The sequence below is a fragment of the Notamacropus eugenii genome, chromosome 3 (assembly GCF_028372415.1).
Source record: "Notamacropus eugenii isolate mMacEug1 chromosome 3, mMacEug1.pri_v2, whole genome shotgun sequence".
In the NCBI taxonomy this organism is placed as follows: Eukaryota; Metazoa; Chordata; class Mammalia; order Diprotodontia; family Macropodidae; genus Notamacropus; species Notamacropus eugenii.
This window is the reverse complement of record NC_092874.1, coordinates 200129036-200148843: the sequence shown is the minus strand read 5'-3', so window position 1 is coordinate 200148843 and position 19808 is coordinate 200129036. Positions and strand designations below refer to the sequence as shown.

At 38.8% G+C, this 19808-nt stretch overlaps 1 protein-coding gene across 1 annotated transcript; it reads left to right on the top strand.

Moving 5' to 3' along the window:
* LOC140533776 (C-type lectin domain family 1 member B-like) lies at positions 1-11001 on the top strand. Its single transcript, XM_072653958.1, has 6 exons — positions 1-309; positions 2141-2239; positions 4796-4909; positions 5071-5222; positions 6982-7088; positions 9663-11001. The coding sequence occupies exons 1-6, from the start codon at positions 237-239 to the stop codon at positions 9826-9828; spliced, it is 711 nt and encodes a 236-aa protein (XP_072510059.1). The 5' UTR covers positions 1-236; the 3' UTR covers positions 9829-11001.
* The last annotated feature ends 8807 nt before the right edge of the window (positions 11002-19808 follow it).

Below are 19808 nucleotides of genomic sequence, written 5' to 3'. Positions count from 1 at the left end.
CGTACCAAAAGTTCCTTTTGCTCTGTGTCAAGGCCAGCATATCTCTGAGTATCCATGGGAGGACTTCCTGAAAGAGGCATAATATATTCAGCCTGTAGGTGACTCCTCCGTACTGATGAGGAGCAAAAGTAAGGAAGACTAGAGAAAGACAGACATTGGTCTTGGGACTGTGAAAGTGGTCTGTGCTCTCTGGTGCGGCAATCTGTTAAGCTCTATAATCCAGCAAAGGAAAAGACATGCAGGATGAAGATGGATACATCACATTAAATTTTAAATCAAGAACATCAATTGTGACTTCAGGATTTGGAGGTAGGAATTCAAATATTCTTGGTCATTGTAAGAGTCAGCAGATTAAGCTTATTCTAATTCCAGCAGTTATTGAGAAAAGTGCCCCCCCTTTTAAAAAAAAAGTGTCACCTATATACATTTATGGATATGCCAATATTTTCATATGTCTGTATTTTTCATATAGACAGCATGGTGTAGAGAGCTGGTCTTGAAGCCAAGAATTGAGTCAATTCTCATTTCTTACATGTCCAAGTTGTATGATAGTCAAAGAGGTAACCTCTTAGTATTCCAGGTATGTCTTATAAATTGTGAAGAAAGTGCCCCTTTTTTTGGTAGAAGGAGTTTTCTCATCTGGGAGTTCCCTATATCAATGAAATCACAGATCCCATCTCTAGATTTACATAACATGTGTGTTGGTGGCACTGGTGTGTGTTTAGTAGAAATAGCATGATATAGTGGATAAAGGGGCTGGACTTGGAATGAGGAAGATCTGAGGTCCTGTCTCAGAGATTAGATGTACAAATCACTTAACTTTTCTAAGCCTTTATTTCCTCATCTGTAAAATGGAGATAACAATAGAAATTACCTTACAGGATATTGTGAGAATCAATCAGATTTTATCTATCTATGTCTGTATTTATGTATGTACGTGTACATATGTACACATACATATGCATATGTGTATAGATATAGTGATACACACAAACATATATATGTATATGTTGTTTTGCAAAATTTAAAGTATTATGTAATTGTGATCTATTTTTCCCCCAGTCAAATAATATGCCAGTCTAGAGGTTATGTAGTATCCAGACATGGGGTACAGACTTATTTGGAAGAGAGATAGTTGAAAAGAAAAGTGCCTTGTTGAACTTATGTCCTTTGAGGAAGACTCCAAAAGACAGATCAGTTTTTAAAATTAATAACATAACTACTTATTTGGACATTATCTTCCACCTTTGCTTGACAGTTTATAGTGAGACAGAGCCTAATAACTTCCCAGGCAGGCCGTTCTCTCTTTCTGTCAGTAACAGTGAGACCATTGAGAGAGATGATCATAGGATCAAAGAGTTAGAGCTGGCAGGTATCTTTGAGGTCAAGTGATCACATACTTGTCTGAGAAGCATAGTATTTAGTGAAGAATGCAAAGTACCTGAGAGCAGAGACTATTTTGTTTCTAACCCCTCATCTTACAGTTGAAATTGAAACTCAAGGAGATTCAGTGATTGTCCAAGATCTCAGTGTTAGTAAATTACAGTCAAAAGCTGACCCCACATTGGGTTCCAAAACCTACTCTTGTTGTACCTCCCTTATCTATACACTCAGATAATATGGATGATTCCTTTGTAGTTGCCTAATAAGTTCCACTCTACCCAACCTAAAATCAGCTTTGAAGGTATCTTATTATTAAGGGAAAATGAAGCCTACTTACCAGTGAGAGTAATGTGTGGGAATGATCAGAAATTCATACTGGAGAGTCATTCCCTTCACTCTTAGCTTAGCTTTAATGATATCCCTATTGATGAGACTCAGGAAAGGAGAAAATGAAATAAAGCTCTCCGTAGCTAAAGGTGTAGGATAGCTCTCCCTTCTTTAATCCCATAAGCAGCAGTTTTAGCCCGTGTCATAGATGCAAGGTTAAGAGGAAAGGTATAGGCATACAACAGGGGAACAGCATATCCTGGAGAGGGGTGTGGAAATGCAGATAAACAGGAGACAAGAGGCAAGCTTGGTCTCTGGAGCTGCCTCTATATCTGGTCAGCTCCTGGGAAGGTAAGGAGAAGCCCCTAGCTTGTGTTTCCAGGACATGTGTGCTGTTCTCTGACTCTGCTCTCTTGCTGATTGCCCATAGTTGAACCCAGTATTTCTCCTGTATGGCGTCCAATGGCTCTAACGCTGCTGTTCGTGTGCCTAGGGCTGACAGCTGGTCTGGTGACTCTAGGAATAATGTGTAAGTATCAATTGGCCCCCAAGATTGGGCTGGGGGAAAAAAGTTCCAACTTACAATTCACCTGTTTATCTATCCTTATAACATCCATTTATACCCCATCATAGGGACCTTACCTCTGTGAAGAACCTCTCACCACATTTAGGCCTTTTTAGAGAAGCAAGATTCCAAACACCAAGAAAATGAAAACAGAGGGTTTTTCAACCCCAATTTACATGTAGTAATGTGATTCCAGAGATCTAGAGGGGAAGGTGTCCTCCTTGTTCTGGTTTAACTTTTCATCGTTGCTGTTTGGTTGTTGTTGCTGTGTGATTGTCCTTTGTTGCCGAAGAAGACCATGCCATCAGAGAAATGATGACATGACTTGCAATTGACTTTGTTTTGAGTGAGAGAGGGCTGTGCAGGTCACCAGCCTCACTTCTCCTCCAGAGCCATCTGAATCCAGTGACCAGATATTCATCAGGATGACTAGAGATGACCCAGGATGCACTGGGAGACCTTGGCCTCTTTAGGCCAAGGTCTATTTAGGTACTCACTTAGGGAGAGGTAAAGTGCATTCATTGAATAAGCCTGTTTAAGAAGTAGCCAGGGCATGGACCCTTTAATGAGGCAAAGAAAAGAAAGGCATCCATTAGGTTGGGAGGGAAATAGCAATAGTTACTATTGATAATCACTCTTAAGCCAGGAAGGTCCAGAAGAGAGCCTTTAGGTTAATATCCAACTCTCTGTGATGCCATTTTAGGCTTTTCTCAGCAGATGTTGGAGTGGTTTGCTGTTTCCTTCTCCAACTAATTTTGAAAATGAGGAATAAAAGAGATAAACAGGGTTAAGTGACTTGCCCAGGGTCACATAGCTAATAACCGTTGACCTCAGGAAGATGAGTCTTCCTGATTCCAAGCCCAGTGCTCTATCTACTGTACCATCTGGTTGTCTCTTTTTTTTTAGGCTTTCTCTTATTTATTAATTAGTTTTCTAGTGTCAGAATATATTCATTCAAGAAACTAATGAGTTCCCTATCACTGGGGACCTTAAATTGGAAGCTGGATAACTATTCATCTATGGATTTAGGTAGGAAGGTTCTAGAAGAATGAATTGGACTGGAAAACCTTTCGTGTTGCTTTTTAACTCTGAGATTTCACTATTTGGCATTTTGCCAAAATCCTGGTCTATTGAGTAAATACTCATGAGATAATTTGTTAGTTAGATTGATTTTCTGGAATTGTACCTGTCATCAATACTCATCTACCTCCCTTACTCTGGTTAGTGGTCTGCCACCATGGAAACACAGGGCATTTCCTGTAATATGTTATAAATTCTTCTTTGATAGGAGACACATTTTTTCTTTCTTCTTTGTCCTCAGCACCAAGCATAGCGCTTATCACAGGCTAGGGGTCATGCAAATGTGTATTGATTGATTTGCCTATTTTGTAGAGGTCATTTGATTCTTCACCTTTTATTCTGGGTTTCTGTCATAGAATAGCACAAGTGGAAGGAACTTCAGAAGCCTTTGACGTCACCTAAGGGGCACAGTAGATAGAAAACACTGGTCCTAGAACAGAAAGACTCAAGTTCAAATCTGACCTCAGAAGCTGATCAAGTCATTTAACCTCTGTTTGACTTAGTTTCTTCATCTGCACCTCCCACCTCCCAGGGTTGTTATGAGGATCAAGTGTGATAATATTCATAGAGCACTTTGGAAACTTAGCTATAGTTATTATTTTAACCCAAATCTGATTGAGAATCCCTCTACAAAGTCATCCCCTTTTTTTGACAGCTCATAGTGAGACAGAACCTAATAATTTCTGAGGCAGGCCATTCTTCTTTTGTGCAAGTCTAATTAATAAGAGAAGTATCTAGGTAGTGCAGTAGATAGAACACTGGGTCTGGAGTCAGGAACATTCACCTTCCTGAGTTCAAATGTGACCTCAGACACTTACTTGCTGTGTGACCCTGGGCAGGTCACTTAACCCTGTTCCCCACAGTTTCATCAGCTGTCAAATGAGCTGGAGAAGGAAATGGCAAACCAAACCCCAAATGAGTCTACAAAAAGTTGGACACAACTGAAACAACCAAACAGCAATTAATACAATTTTTCCTTCATGACTAAATTTTCCTCCTTGCAATTTCCACTCATTGCTCTTAGCTAGCATAGGCAAAGCAGGCTAATCCTTTTCACATGCTTGAAAGTAGCTATGACAATTTCAAGGCCCTTCATCATCATGGCCCTCCTATCTGGACACTCTAAAATTTATCAAGGTCCTTCTTAAAAAATGGTACCCAAAATTGAATGAAATACTCCAAATGTGTTCTGATTAGGGCAGGGAACAATGGAACTTTTACATATTTTGTTAACATTTGTTATCTAGATTCTCCAATCATTTGAGTAACAGCTGTGTTATATTCTAGACTTTCTTTGTCCCTTGATCCCTCTACAGAACTGCTTATCCTATATGTGTGTTATAAATTCTCCAGGGATTAACAACTATTTGATTCATAAAAAGGCCTTTGATTCATTATAAACTAACTTTATTGAATTTCTTTCAAATCCCCCTTCCCCAGCTTCTCCCGTCTTCAAACAGCAAGATTACCTTCCTACCCAGAATGGAAATCTCTCAGAGATTCTCCAGAAAGTAGCAAAAATCTTCTGTCAAGGGCTTAGTCAAAAGTCTGTGGGTAAGTGTATCTAGGGACTCATTATCTTCTTTAAAGTCCATCCCCTCTGGCTTTTCCAGAGGGCTCCTTTGGAGTCTTGAGATCTGAGAGAGACTCCAATATCCAGAGTTGGAAACCATAGCTAGACTGAGAAGGTACCTTTGCTCTGGTTTCTACTATAGATCACAAATGTTACCTCTGTGACAACAACTGGAGATATCATGGAGACAAGTGCTATGGTTTCTTCAGACACAATCTGACGTGGGCAGAGAGCAAACGATATTGCACTGAAAGGAATGCCACTCTTCTGAAGATAACCAGTCAGGATACTTTGGTAAGGATATTGAAGTCTCATCCCACTTCAGAAAGATCACCATAATGAATACTATAGGGAGACTGAGAAAAGACTTGAAATGGTTAGGTTAGCATGCTGACTCCCCTTGATTCCTCAAAAGGTGGCCTGCCTAAAGGGTGTAGGATGTTCCTAAGAAACTGGTAAACAATATCCTCTCACTTTGCCTGGGACTGCTGAAACCTCTACGGCAAAGTCTTTCTTGGCTTTTATGGATTTCTCTTTCTCTCCAGTCAGGCAACACAGAAGATGCTTTGAAACTCCCATATCAGTTAACAGGGGAATAGAGTGGAATTTTATCACCTGTATTTCTAAAAACTCCTTTGAGTTTCTGTAAAAATCTTCAAGGCCAAAGTTAGGTGAGAGATACCTACCTGAAAAATGTACACACACACACACACACACACACACACACACACACACACACATACCCCTCTATATCTATATACATATAGATATATGTGAAGAATAAAGAAGTATTCCCAGTGACTAAAAGTTATAGGGAAGAATTCAATCTAATATGAGGAGGGAGGATCCTCAGACAAAGTGGTCTGAAAATGAAATGAGGTAATTTTGGTAGAAAAATAGGTATAAAAAGAGAGGGCAAAAAATGAGCACTTATTGAGGATGATTTATGATTTATCTTAGATAGAATTTCTACTTAGTTAAGGATTAAACTCAGTAACTTCTGAGCTCTCTTCCACCTCTATGACAATAAGGACACTGACAGTAGATTGGTGAAAGTTAGGTAGCAAAGAGGATGGAGCACCAGCCCTGGGGTTAGGAGGACCTGAGTTCAAATCCAGCCATCACTTAACCCCAATTGCCTCCAAAAAACACCCCAAACAAACAAAAAGTGGATGAAATAGTTCTATAATGAATGGTGAGCTGGAGTCATATTTTTGAGGGATTTTGTTTTGTTTGTTTTGTTTTGCAAGGAGAAAGGCTTTTGCATCTGGAAAAAAAGGATGCTCAACAGGTTGTGAAGGGCAGCTCATTGTCACTTATATCATGGTTCTTATAAGTGATTATGGGTGGTAGAACAGTAACCTCAGACATTAGATACCTGCCAAATAACCTGTGCCATATTTTATTCCTAGGAGATTTTCCTTTGTCCTTTTGTCCCGCTCTCTATACCCCCAGAGTCACCACCCTAGTTCAGGCCCTCAACACCCCTTTATTGGATCTTTGCAAGAGTCTCCCTAATTCAAGTAGCTCTCCATTCCAATCCACTCTGTACATGGCTACCAAAGTGATGTCAGATGAAGTCATGTATCCTACCACACAATTCAAAAAGTATTCAAGCCTCAAAATATGCCTTTCCCCTCATCCTATCTAGCATCTATCTCGTTAACTTAATTCCATTCCATGCTTGTATTCTATCTTTGGTGTCTCCCCCACTCAAATCAAAGTCAACTGTAAGTCATGTCATCATTTTCCTGATGTTATAGTCCTCTTTAAAAACGATGGACAAACACAATAACCTGATGTATAAACTGTGAGAGATCATCTTACCAACAGACTCTGCTAGAGTTATAGTAATAGATCAATTGTTTAGAGTTCTCAGATCATGGGATCTTTCTCATTCTAAAACCACAAACCTTGGAACTCTAATAGACTTCTGTAGTCTACTTCATTCAATCCACCAACTCATTTTCCTATCTTTGCTATGGTGGAATCTTAAGTAACTATCCCCACCATGAGTTACTCTGACTAGTAGGACTTCATGTGTTCCTTTTAGGATTTCATCAAAGGAAGAACTTCTTATATTCGATGGATTGGACTATCCCGTAGAAACTCTGATGGAATTTGGTTTTGGGAAGATGGCTCATCCCTCTCTAAAAGTGTGTAAGTCACTAGACATCAACAATTAAGACATAACTAGATGTTTTGTTCCTTTGGCATGCTTAAAGAATTACACTCCTCCTAACTATTCTCTTATGTTTTTGCTATTTTCCCTCTTCTACTTGTTACTTTATTCCATGTCTGAAGTAGATAAAACTTGCAAGACAATTCAATGATAACACCAGAAAGCTATTTCTAATTGAAATATCTCATAGATTGGGGTCTGAAAGATTGCCTAACATTCAAGATCCTCTACAAGCTGGCCCCAACCTATATCATGTCATCTTGATCCCCAGCATAAACTTTTTGCTTTAGCTAGAGGTGGGAAACCTGCAGCCTTGAGGCCACATGTGACCCTCTAGGTCCTCAAGTGTAGCCTTTTGACTGAGTCTAAGTTTTACAAAACAAATCCTTTTATTAAGGGGATTTGTTCTGTGAAATTTGGATTCAGTCAAATGACCACCCTTGAGGACCTAGAGGGTCACATATGGCCTTGAGGCCACAGGTTCCCCACCCCTGCTTTAGCCTTTTTGTCCTTTCTTCCTCATTCTCCCTTGGTAGATAATTATCTATCAATAAAACAACCAATAAGCATTTATTAAGTGCCTACTATGTTTAGATACTATGCTAAGTACTGGGGTTACAAAAAGAGGCAAAAGAGAGCCCTCATTCTCAAAGAGTTCACAATTTAATGAGAGAGACAGCAAGCAAATATATACAAACATACCAGTACAGGATAAGTGGGAAATAACTGAGAGAGGGAAGGTATTAGAATAAGACTTCCTTGTAGAAGATGGAATTTTAGTTGAGACTTAAGGAAAGTCAGGGCAGGCAGCATGTGGTGTTGAAGAGAGAGAACATTTCAGTCATGGTGGACAGCAGAGAAAATGCCTGAAGCTGAGAGTAGTAATATCTTATTCATAGACTAGCAAGGAGGGCAGTATCACTGGATTACTAGTACATGTAGGGAATTAAGGTGTAAGAAGACTAAAAAGATAGGGAGCTATGTTATGAAGGGCTTTGAATGCTAAACAGAGTGTTTTATATTTGATCCTGGAGATATCAGAGAGCTACTAGAATTGATTGGGTAGGAGGGATGCCATAGTCAGACTTGCACTTTAAGAAAATCATTTCAGTGGCTGAATAAAGGATGCATTGGAGTGGAAGAAACTTGAGATAGACACACCCATTAGCAGGTTGTTTTGATAGTCCAAACATGCAGTGATAAGGACATATACCAGAATGATGGCAGTGTCAGAGAAAAGAAAGGGGTATTTTTAAGAGGTGCTGCAAAAATAACCAGACCTTGACAATAGACTGGATATAGAGAACAAGAGAAAAGAGATGATCCAGGATGAATGCTAGGTTGTGAACCTTAGGGAATAGAAGGATAGTGCTGCCCTCTACAGTAATAAGGAAAATGGGAGGAAGGGAGAGTTTAGCAGGAAAGATAATTAGTTCCATTTTGGACATGTTGAGTTTAGATGTCTACTGGGCAACTAGTTTGAGATGTCCAATAGGCAGTTGGAGCTGCAAGACCCGAAGTCAACAGAGAGTATAGTAGGGTAGGTAGGTAGATTTGAAAATCATTAGCATGGAGATGGTCACTAAAATCCATGGAAGCTGAAGAGGTCACCAAATAAGGTAATGTAGAGGGAGACAAGAATTGGGCCCAGGACAGAATTTCTTAATGATGAGGATATCTTAAGGATCCCTCCTCGAACCTCTTAGTGATCTCATCAGCTACCGTGGGTCAAACTATCATCTTTATTCAGATGATTGCTAGATTTATTCCTAGTCTTTCTTGAGTTTTAGTTCTATGTCACCAAATGCCTTTTGGACATTTGAATCGGGTATCTTGTAGGCATTTCAACTTAATGTGTTCCAAAGAGAATTCATCTTCTTTTCCCAAAACCCACCCTTTTACCAAACTTCACCATTACTGTCAAGGACAACACTGTCCTTCCAGTCACAAGAAAGTCGGGAACTTTCTTGTTATCTCTGGTATACCAAATCATCTGTCAGATATTGTGGTTTCTACTTCCACAACCTCCGTCACATCTATCACCTTCTCTCTACCCACACAGTCATACCCTCAATTCAGGACCTCTTCACTTCTCAATAGGATTATTATAATACTCTGTTAATGAGTCTCCCTGTTTATATTCTTGCCCCTGTCCAATCCATCTGCCAAAGTGGTTTTCCTAAAGTGTAAATCTGATCATGTCATCCCCTACACACATACACACACATACAGACCTCTTTATGCAGTCTTCCTTGCAGTCCAATCCATAGTGGTTTCTCTCTCCCTTGAACTCTTATAATATCTCTTTGACATTTCCTGACATATTGTCTTGTCTTGTTATTCCTCAAATTTTCACATATCAATTGCATTTGCTTGTCTCTTCAATGAGACTAACCTGTTTGAGGGGAAGGTCTACGTCTTAAATCTAATACATTATCATATGATGGTGATCAAATAAGTATTTCCTCTTTGCTTTTTAATTAACTTTTAGCTTTAACGTTTTAATTAAGTTACAGTTTTTATTAACTTTTACTTACCTTTTCCTCCCACAGGTTTAACCTTCTAGGAAATGAAAAAGATCAGCATTGTGCATACTTTCTTAAGGGAAAAATTTATACTTCACTCTGTGAGGACAAGCATTACTTAATGTGTGAGCGGAAAACCAACATAGTGAGGATAGACCAACTAATTACTGAAAAGACAGATGGAGAAGAATGATTTGTCAGTGATAAGCAGCTATTTGATAGTGGCAAGTGAGAAAGTCCTCAACACAAAGAAAAGACTTTGCTCCCTGCCTTTAACACACACACACACACACACACACACACACACACACTCATACACACACATACATACATAGTTTATTGGCTTATCATCTTTCTGCACCCATACACACCCCAATTTTGACTTTCTTCCCCAAGTTTGTTAGTTTGTTTGTTTTGCAAATAAGCCTCTTTCTCGGCCTGTTACTTCTCTTGTTTCAAACTTGAGCGTTTCTCTTTACTTTCTCAGCCATAAATCAGGGCAGGAATGGCTAGTGTCTTTTGGATGAAGCATTTGATCAGACTCAGAACACCTCTAGGAGGATAACAAAGTGATTCCTAAGGAAAACACCTTTGAAAGACAACAGAATGCTGGTTAATTCTGTGCCTGAGGATGACGTCAGAAGAAATCCAATAATGGAGCTAGCGTAGCTGTCTCTTGGCAGAGAGGAGATAGGCTGAAAATGAAGAATGAGATCCATATTTTCCCCTACTGGCCAATGTGGGGATATATTTTGCTTTATTGGACTTATTTGCTATGAGGGAGGATGTCAGAGTGGGCAGGAAACAGTGAGACATAACAAAGTTACCCAAAAAAGAACATCAGCAAACTGAAAAAATATAGACAAAGCCCAAACAAAAAAGTACAAAAAGGGAAACAGGACCATTTTGTAAGTACTGGTTAAATCTAACATACCTAACTATGTAATAGACATAGTTATGTAAATATAGTATACATAGCTAGGTGGGGAGGGGGTGGGCCATGTAACTAGGTGGTGCAGTAGATAGTGTGCTGGGCCTAGAGTCAAAAAGACTCATATTTATGAGTTCAACTCTGGCCTCAGATGCTTACTTTACCTTGGGCAGGTCACCTAACCGTGTTTGCCCCAGTTCTTCATCTGTAAAACATGAGCTAGAGAAGGAAATGGCAAACCACTCCAGTTTTTGCCAAGAAAACACCAAACTGAGTCATGAAGACATGACTGCATAACACCTTTTAAAAACAATCTACATGTAACAGCTCATGGTTTCACAAACAGTCTTCTTTATTCTTCTTTTTATAATGGAATATTTCTGTTTGTTGATGATTTTTAAATGCTTAATAAATAAATGCTGCTCCTATGAAGTACCCCCTTTTGTGGCAAAGTCTTTTCAGGGGTGGTGGAACCTGCAGCCTTGAGGCCACATGTGGCCCTTTAGGTTCTCAAGTGTGGCCCTTTGACTGAATCCAAACTTCACAGTACAAATTCAACCCTTTAGTCTTTTAAGCCCTTCCTGGGAAGGAACTAGGTGTTGATAACTAGGTTTTCTAGTAGCAGTAGTGTGGAAAGGCCTAATCAATTCCAGATCATAATGCCAAAGGCTATGCTGGACTTGCTATGTGTGTCCCATGCCAGTACCCATTTCAGGCTCCATGTTGCTGCATACTACTGAAGCTTAAGCATCTATTCCCTTTGCCAGGGACCACAGGTACTTCCACTACTCCTCTATACTTGGGTTGAATACTATCCCACTCTTCTAGGGTCTGGTCAGGACCCTTACCCAGCTGAAGCCTAAGTACTCATACCCTGTATTAGGGCCTGAGTACCACTAAGCTTTCCTGGGATGCTGAGGCCAAGCACTCAAGTCTACAAGAATGTCAGTCTCAGAACTGTTCTTTACTCACTTGGGCTCAGAAGATACACAAAGCAGACTCATTTAGGTGCCTTAGCTGCCATTTGTAAAGAGGTGTTATTTTAGCTACAATGGAAGAGGATAGACAGAGTCCTTACCACAGAGGTGCCCTACCCAGTTCTTACTCAAGGTCCCAGTGAGAAATAGCATTATTATAGCTAACCATTCTGGAGAAACGTCAAAAGCTGTAGCTGTCTCTCCTTTCAAAATGTCCTCAACGAATCAAGTGGAAATGCATTTAGCACATATATCCATGTCTTCAGTTTTTGAAAGGTCTTTAGGATTCTGGGAAGACCCAAGCATGGTCCTTTTAAGAATCTACCTAGTGCCTGGAACCAAAGAGTCTTAAAGACCTCCTAAATAGTAAATATAATGCACCCAGCAAATCATTTAGATGATCCTCATATTAAAAGTCATTAGGGAGGACCAGGCCTCCCATAACTGGTGGACTTGGAGGTCACTCTCCCACACCAAATATAAAAATTTCAAAAATTCAATTAACAAAAGTTATCATTTTTAGGCAAGGGTTTTAAATGCACAGGACACATTCACATCTGTTTCTAGTTGTGTCCACAGTTTACTAATCTCTCCAGGTCAGTGGGATCTGCCTGTCAGTATGCAATCAAAGGCAGAAACACCACCAGAATCATGGTGGTCAAAGGATGCTAGGCTCCCATATCATGGCATCTGGTCATTTGGGATTATTCTTCCTCTGCATAGCCCTTCCCCCTTCAATCATTCTGATCTAATCATGGTGACTGATCTGTTCTGACTCAAGCCACTTTAGCAATTCAGGTTTAGAACTGAAATAAAATAGGCATGTCTAAGTCATTTAGCAGTTAACAAAAGGAGGGTTAGTAACCACAGCACAGAAAGGATATTCAAGAATAAGGAACTACTTCAAGTGGCCGCAGCTTCTCTGACTCTGGGTTTGTCATGTGACTTACTGGTGTGAGAGACAGCAGAAGTTAAGTTTCCACAGTAAGTTATTGTTAGTTGACAAAGTCATTGAGAAGAAGTCAGATAATAAGAAGGCTAGCAGACTGCAGGTGGACTTAACCAATCAAAAGACAGACAGTAGCCTTCAGAAAATTACAAAGTTTTTGATAAAGGAGCCAAATCTACAGCTAGCTGGAACTAGCCAAGAAAAATGACCTAGAGTTACCTGGAGAAGGCACTGCACTTGCTGAATGAACCTCATGCAGACACACCCCACATAAAATTATCCCTTCATTTTCTGATCATGGGTCCTATGTTAAAGCATGGATCTGTCTTGAACTAACAGTATATAGCTCATCTCATTTCTGTATTCAGTAATCCCTCCTCCTGAAAAGAGGGTGAGGGTCCACTTTGGCCAGTGTTCAATTCCTCTGAACTCAGCTGTAATAAATTTTCCTTGATACCTTATTAGTGTCAAGCATGTCTCTAACACTGGTTAAGAAGTTTTTGTTAAACCTGAAGAGTCCAGCTACCTCCTCATAATCTGGCTACTTGAGGTAACAGGAAACTACATTAGCCTTCTTGGGGTAGATGGTGCTTACAAAACACTACTGCATAGCACAGTGATTGGCACATAGTAAGTGCTTAATAAATATTATGAGATTGATTTTTACTGTAATATTCATTTGTGGTGATGAATGAAATTTATAATTTTATAAAGAAAAAATGTTTTTTAAAAAGGGAAAAAGAAGCAAAAGCCAGATTGTGAAAGACTGTAAATGACAAGTAGAAAAATCTAGATTTAATCTTAAGGGCAATCCACTTTTGAGGAGGGGAAACAATATGATCAAATGTGTGCTTTGGGAAAATTGACAGCTGAGTGGGTATACAAATAGAAAACTGGAGATAGTCTCTGAACACAAAGAACTCACGTTCTAATGGGCAATGCATACAAGCAATTTTAGCTATGATCCAGATGGAAAGGTTCCATGATATTTAGGGTGACTCAGCAAAGAAGCTGGTAATGTATCTTCTTGAATGTCATGTGGGGATATGTAGTTGGATTCAGGACAGGACTGAACTTTCTGTTTGTGTTTCTTTACACAGAAAGAAGAGATGGTCAAAGGTGTCAAAGGTAAAAAGGAAAAAGGTTCAGTTTGTTTTGCATGACTATACATGTTTGTAATGGGTTTTGTTTATCTTGCCTTTTCAATGGTGGAGAAGAAGAAAGGAGGGAGAGAATTTGGAAATGAAAATAAAATTTAACTTAGAACAGGAAAAAAAAGAAAAAGTAGTTTCCTGGTTCTCTTGAATACAGTCATTTTCATCCTGTAGTCATTATCTTAGCAATTATCTATTTTGTGTGTTATCAGTATCAAAAGTAACCTGGACTCAGGAAGACTAGTCTTCCTAAGTTCAAATCTAGCCTCAGACCTTATTAGCCCAAGTCATTTAACCTCGTTTGTCTCAGTTGCTCATCTGTAAACTGAGCTGGTGCTTCAGTACCTTTGCCAAGAAAACCCCAAATGGGGTCAGGAAGAGTTGTACATGACTGAAACAACTGAACAACAAAGGTGAGGCACTTAATGTACTTGGTACTGTTCCAACTACTTTATGAAATCTGTTGAGGGGATAAAAATTTTTATTCTCCAGGTGCTTATGATTCAAAATATACGATACTGAAATGCATCTATGACCTCATGGAACTGTCTTCCCCAAAAAACCTTTCTCAATCTTCTTAATGCTAGTGTTTTGCCCCTAAATTATCTCCATTTTATCCTGTACAGCTTGCTTTATACAGTTGTTTGCCTGCTACCTCTCCTATTAGATTGTCATATCCTTGAGGGCAGAATTTGTTTTCCTTTCTATGTATCTCTTGTGTTTTAGCACAAAGCAGGAATGAAGTAGGTACCCTCATAAATGCTTGTTGACTTGACTTGGCTTAACACCAAGTTCTTTCCCTTTGGTAGAGTAGGGGGGAAATCAGGGTATTTCTGTAAGTAAAGAAAATTGCATAGATCACTGGAAAGGATGTTCTCATGTCTCTGACTATTTTCCATGAGGTAAACCTCAGCTAAGTGTAAAGTGACTACGCTGGCCTCTGCTGCCTAAAGGCCAGCTATGTTACATTTCACTTTACTCCCAGGGTTCCCTACTACTTGAAGTTGGAGGTTTCTAGTCTCTACCATTAGCTCAAGTCACCACCAATTATGTTCCTCCAATTTTAGCAGTTCCCCATACCCTAGTTCCATTTAACCACTAAACAGTGGGATTGGCTTTTACAAAGGATGATCTACCTCAAAGATATAGCTAGAACAACTATATAAACATCTTCCCCAACACAAGGGAACATAATCCATGCCACCACCAGCCCGTCAACACTATCTCAGTCTCCAAGGAAGGGAGAAGGATTAGGTTCACAGCCTAATTCAGTTGCTATATAGCATGGTCCCACCAAGTCCCAAGTCCAAAGTTCCCCTTGCCTTGAACTTTTGTTCTGGCCCTATGGCTTCTAAGAGATTGCTCATAGGGCTGGCAGCAACATTCAGCTTGGAATCCTGCCTCCAAGGCCACCATGACTCGAGCATCTGGGTCTAGGGATTCTATTGCAGGCACCTAGAACTGAAAAGCTCAAATGAAACAACAAAACCTCAAGCCCAGGGCTAAAAGCCATCCAGGGGGATGATAGCCCTACCCTCACACCCAGCTCAGTGCATGGTTCTCATATCCTCTTCCTTCACATCCCTCTGGACATCACCAGAAAGAGAATAACACTGTCTCAGTCTGATACAACTATGTAGTCAGTAGAAAGAGGTGCTTCTACCCATGTGGTAGGGGAACTCAGAATATCTTCCCCTAGAAACAGGTTCCAAGGATCTCCCATGTTGGTGTTTCCATTTTGCGTAATCTCAAAGCCCCATCGCATAGGAATGTCTGAAGGAGTTTTTACAGATCACTGAGAAAAATAGAGGCCCACTAGAAAGGGAATGAAAGTTGTTCTGATTATTTATGGGCATAGATATGAGTCTGCTCTTTTTTTGGTGGATAAAATAAATCCTCGTTTGTGTTTGATATTAGCTTAAGGGCTTTCATTGGAACTGAAAATTCTTTTATTCTGAGATTCCCAGAGAAACCCTTGGGTGGGAAACAAATCAAGGAGAGTGGTTTATGGGAAGATCAGACCCAATTTATGTAAACTCAGAGTTCTAGAATTTAATCTTTTCTACAGTAAAATGGGCATAAATTGTTTGTTGTTCGCTCTTTGGGGGACCTGATTTGTCAGTGCAATTGAGAATTGAGAGAAGCACTCTCAGGAATATGGATTTGAAAAATTTTGTAGAACTACTAGATTTATCCAGGGATGAGAATCTATGTTAGATTTTGTTGTCATTGCAATCCCAATGGTATCCAGCAGTGAACTGGAGCCAGCATCTGATATGCTATCTGGAATAAATTCCATTGATCAGCAGTTTCTTCTGTGGAAGTGAACTTGATGGGATGAATGCTTTATAGAAGATATTTTAACTTTGAATCCACCCTCCCCAGTGATCAAGTTGCTTTAGTGGAGAAGTGGGTTGTTGGTTTTTTTTTTTTTTTGCATTTCTTTTACTTTAGCTTCTCAGCAAATATCCCTTTGTGAAAGTTAATTGATTAAACCATATTGAGTAAATAGTCATTAGAGAATACAGATGATATAAAGCAGATACTAATTAACAGATGATTGATATTGGGGAGAGCACACCAGAATGGGGACTTGAACTTATAGCATTAGAAAAATGCCTCCAACCTCTTAGAGATATCTCCGCTATCCTTCCGGTAATCTGCCTGGTCCAGTGTGAATGGAGGTCCAAAGCCTTTATCAGGTTGCATAATACCCACAATCCTCTCAGTGTTTGTTTTTTTTATTTTTAAAATATATTTTATTTTTAACTTATGGAATAAAACAAGAATTTCCATGACAGTAGAATTTTAAAAAAAGATCATTGCACATGAAACTGCAAATCTGTTATGCACAACTTACTATCCCTTTTAAATACACAATAAAGATATCATGTAAATTTTTTTCTTCTCTCATGCTCCAGAGATGATTAGACACAAGTCTGTATATATATATATATGTATATGTATATATATATACATATATATATACATATACATATATATATATATATATAAATAATCAGTCTATACATCAGTTCTTTCTCTGGATGCAGATAGCATAACATATCCTTTGTAGTTAATTTGGGTGTTTATAATAGTCAAAATGACTTATTTGCTCAAAGCTATTCTTAAAACAATATTGCTTTTACTGTACGTAATGTTCTCTTGGTTCGGCTCATTTCCCTCTTTATCATTTCATCCAAGTCTATCCATGTTTTTCTAAGATCATCAAGCTCATCATTTCTTACAGTACGTTATATTCCATCACAATCATATACCACAACTTGTTCACGCAGGGTTTTTCTAAATAAAGCATTTAAGTTAGTGAGTGCACATAATAACAGCATTGCAAAATTTGGAAAGTGCTTTCTTCAAACACTACTGGGAGGTCAATAATCCAACTATTATTATTTCCCTTTTTGCAAATGAAAAAGCTAAGATCTAAAAAAGATAAGGTGATTTGTCCAGGATCACACAGCTGGTCTCACAGCTGGACCCAGGTCTCTCGATTCAAAATCCAGTGCTCTCAACACTAAACTTTAAAGCACAGCATTAAGTATGAGCTTCTTCAAGTCCTTTATTTTCCCCTACTTTTACATTGGAGTTTGAATAGTTATCTCAGAAATAAGTATATTTCATAAACTAGGATATTTCCCCTAGACATCTAATATGCTGAGTTTTATGAGAGAGAAGTCCAGTCTTTATGGCTGCTAAATACGTAGCAATTATATTCCACACAGCACCACTCTAGTTCAGGCTCTGATTGCCTTTCTTGAAGGTTATAGTAAAGAGCCTCCCATTGGCTCTCCTTCCTCCCAGTCTCTCCTCCCTTCATCCATTTTCTATGTAACTGACAAAGTAGTTTTCTTGCAGCTCAGGTCTGACCATGCCATTCTCTTGCTCAATAAATTCCAGTGGCTCTCTGTTTGTTCTAGGAACAACTACAGACTCCCCTGCCCTACCTTTAAAGCTCTTAAAAACTAGCTTCCTTCCAGCTTCTTCAGTCTCTTACACATTACCCCCTTCCACACACCATATGGTCCAACCATGCTGGAGTCCTTACCTTTCCTTGTGTGCAATGCTCCATCTCCTATCTTCAAGCCTTTACCCTAATCCTCCCTCCTTCCATCTTCCTTGTTCTTCAAAATTCAACTCCTACTACCTTTTACATAAAGTCTTTCCTGCAAAAACAGTTCTGAATGTTTTTTTTTTTAATTTTGAGTTCCAAGTTCTCTCCTTTCTTCTTTCTCCTCGTCTCTCCCTGAAAGAGTCAGCAATTTGATATAGGTTATACATGTGCAGTCATGCAAAACATATTTCCATATTAGTGATGTTGTGAAAGAAAACACAGACCAAAATAAAAAAACCCACAAAAAAGTGAAGTGAAAAATAGTATGCTTCAATCTTCGTTCAGACTTCATCAGTTCTTCCTCTGAGGGTGGACACAATTTTTCCTTCATGCATCCTTCGAAATTGTCTTGGGTCATTATTTTGCTGAGGATAGCTAAGTCATTCACTGTTGATCATTATACAGTATTGCTATTACTATGTACAATATTCTTCTGATTCTGTTCACTTCATTTTGCATCAGTTCATGTGAATCTTTCCAGGTTTTTCTGAAATCATCCTGCTTGTCATTTCTTATAGCACAATAGTATTCCATTATATTCATATACCACATATTGTTCAGCCATTCCCCAATAGATGGACATCCCCTCAATTTGCAATTCTCTGTCCTCACAAAAAGATCTGCAATAAATATTTTTGTACAAATAGGTTCTTATCTCAACCCTTCCCCCAACCTTTTTTAATCTCTTTGGGACACAGAACTAGTACCTGTATTGCTGGATCAAAGAGTATGTACATTTTGATAGCCCTTTGGACATAGTTTCAAATTGCTCTTCAGAATGGTTGGATCACTTCACAATTTCATATGCATTATCTGCCCCAATTTTCCCATATCCCTTTCAAAATATATTATTTTCCTTTTCTGTCATATTAGCTTATCTGATAGGTGTGAAGGGGTACCTCATAGCTCTTCTAATTTTCATTTTTCCAATCAATAGTGATTTAGAGCATTTTTTCATATGGGTAAGTTTTGATTTCTTTATCTGAAAACTGCCGGCTGAGATCCTTTGATATTGTCAACTAAGGAATGAATTGTATTCCTATAAATTTGACTCAATTCTCTAGGTATTTGAGAAATGAGACTTTTATCAATGACACATTGTAAAATATTCCCCCCCCCCCAGCTTCTGTTTTCTTTCTAATATTGGTTGCATTGGTTTTGTGTGTGAAAAGCCTTTTTAATTTAATAAAATCAAAAATTTCCACTTTACATCTTGTAATGTTCCATATTTCTTGTTTGGTCACAAATTCTTCCCTTATCTATAGATCTGGCAGGTAAACTACTGCATGTTTCCCTAGTTTACCCAGAGTATCACCCTTTAAGTTTAAATCATGTGCCCATTTTAACCTTATCTTGGCATATCATGTGAGATATTGGTCTATATCTAGTTTCTGCAAAACTTTTCCAGCTTTTCCAGCAGTTTTTTGTCAAATAGTGAGTTGTTGTTCCCAACACTTGGATCTTTGGATTGATCAAATGCTAGATTACTATGGTCACTTACTACTGTGTAATGTGTACCTGATCTATTCCATTGATCTACCATTCTGTTTCTTAACCAGTACCAGATTATTTTGATGATTACCACTTTATACATTCTTCCTTGATCCCTGCTTCTGGTGCCTTCCCTCCTCAAACTACCTTTGATTCATTTTGTATAATATTGTCTATATACAAACATATACACCCACATACACACATACATACACACTCCTAGAATGAAGGGTCTTTTAAGCTAGATAATATTTTGCTTTTGTCTTTGTATTACCAGTACTTAGTATAGTGCCAGGCACATAGTAGGTGCTTCACAAATTCTTGTTGATTGATTGATGTTCTAACCACAGATTATAGACCACAGTCCTGGAACTTGAGGAGACTTTTGTAGAGCTCATCTTGTCCAATACCCTCATTTTACAGATGTGGAAACTGAGATCCAGAAAGGTTAGTGACTTGCCCAATGTCACACAGGTAGTAAGATTCTAAGCCAGTATTGCTTCCTCTTACCCCAGTGCCAATTCTTCTTCATACAGAACCAT

Bases quoted from the DNA above. Each gene is read 5' to 3' on its own strand.
- LOC140533776 (XM_072653958.1), top strand. From the start codon at position 237: ATGCAGGATGAAGATGGATACATCACATTAAATTTTAAATCAAGAACA. The intron at 310-2,140 runs GTAGGAATTCAA...GATTGCCCATAG, and splicing joins TGTGACTTCAGGATTTGGAG to TTGAACCCAGTATTTCTCCT. The intron at 2,240-4,795 runs GTAAGTATCAAT...CCCCTTCCCCAG, and splicing joins GGTGACTCTAGGAATAATGT to CTTCTCCCGTCTTCAAACAG.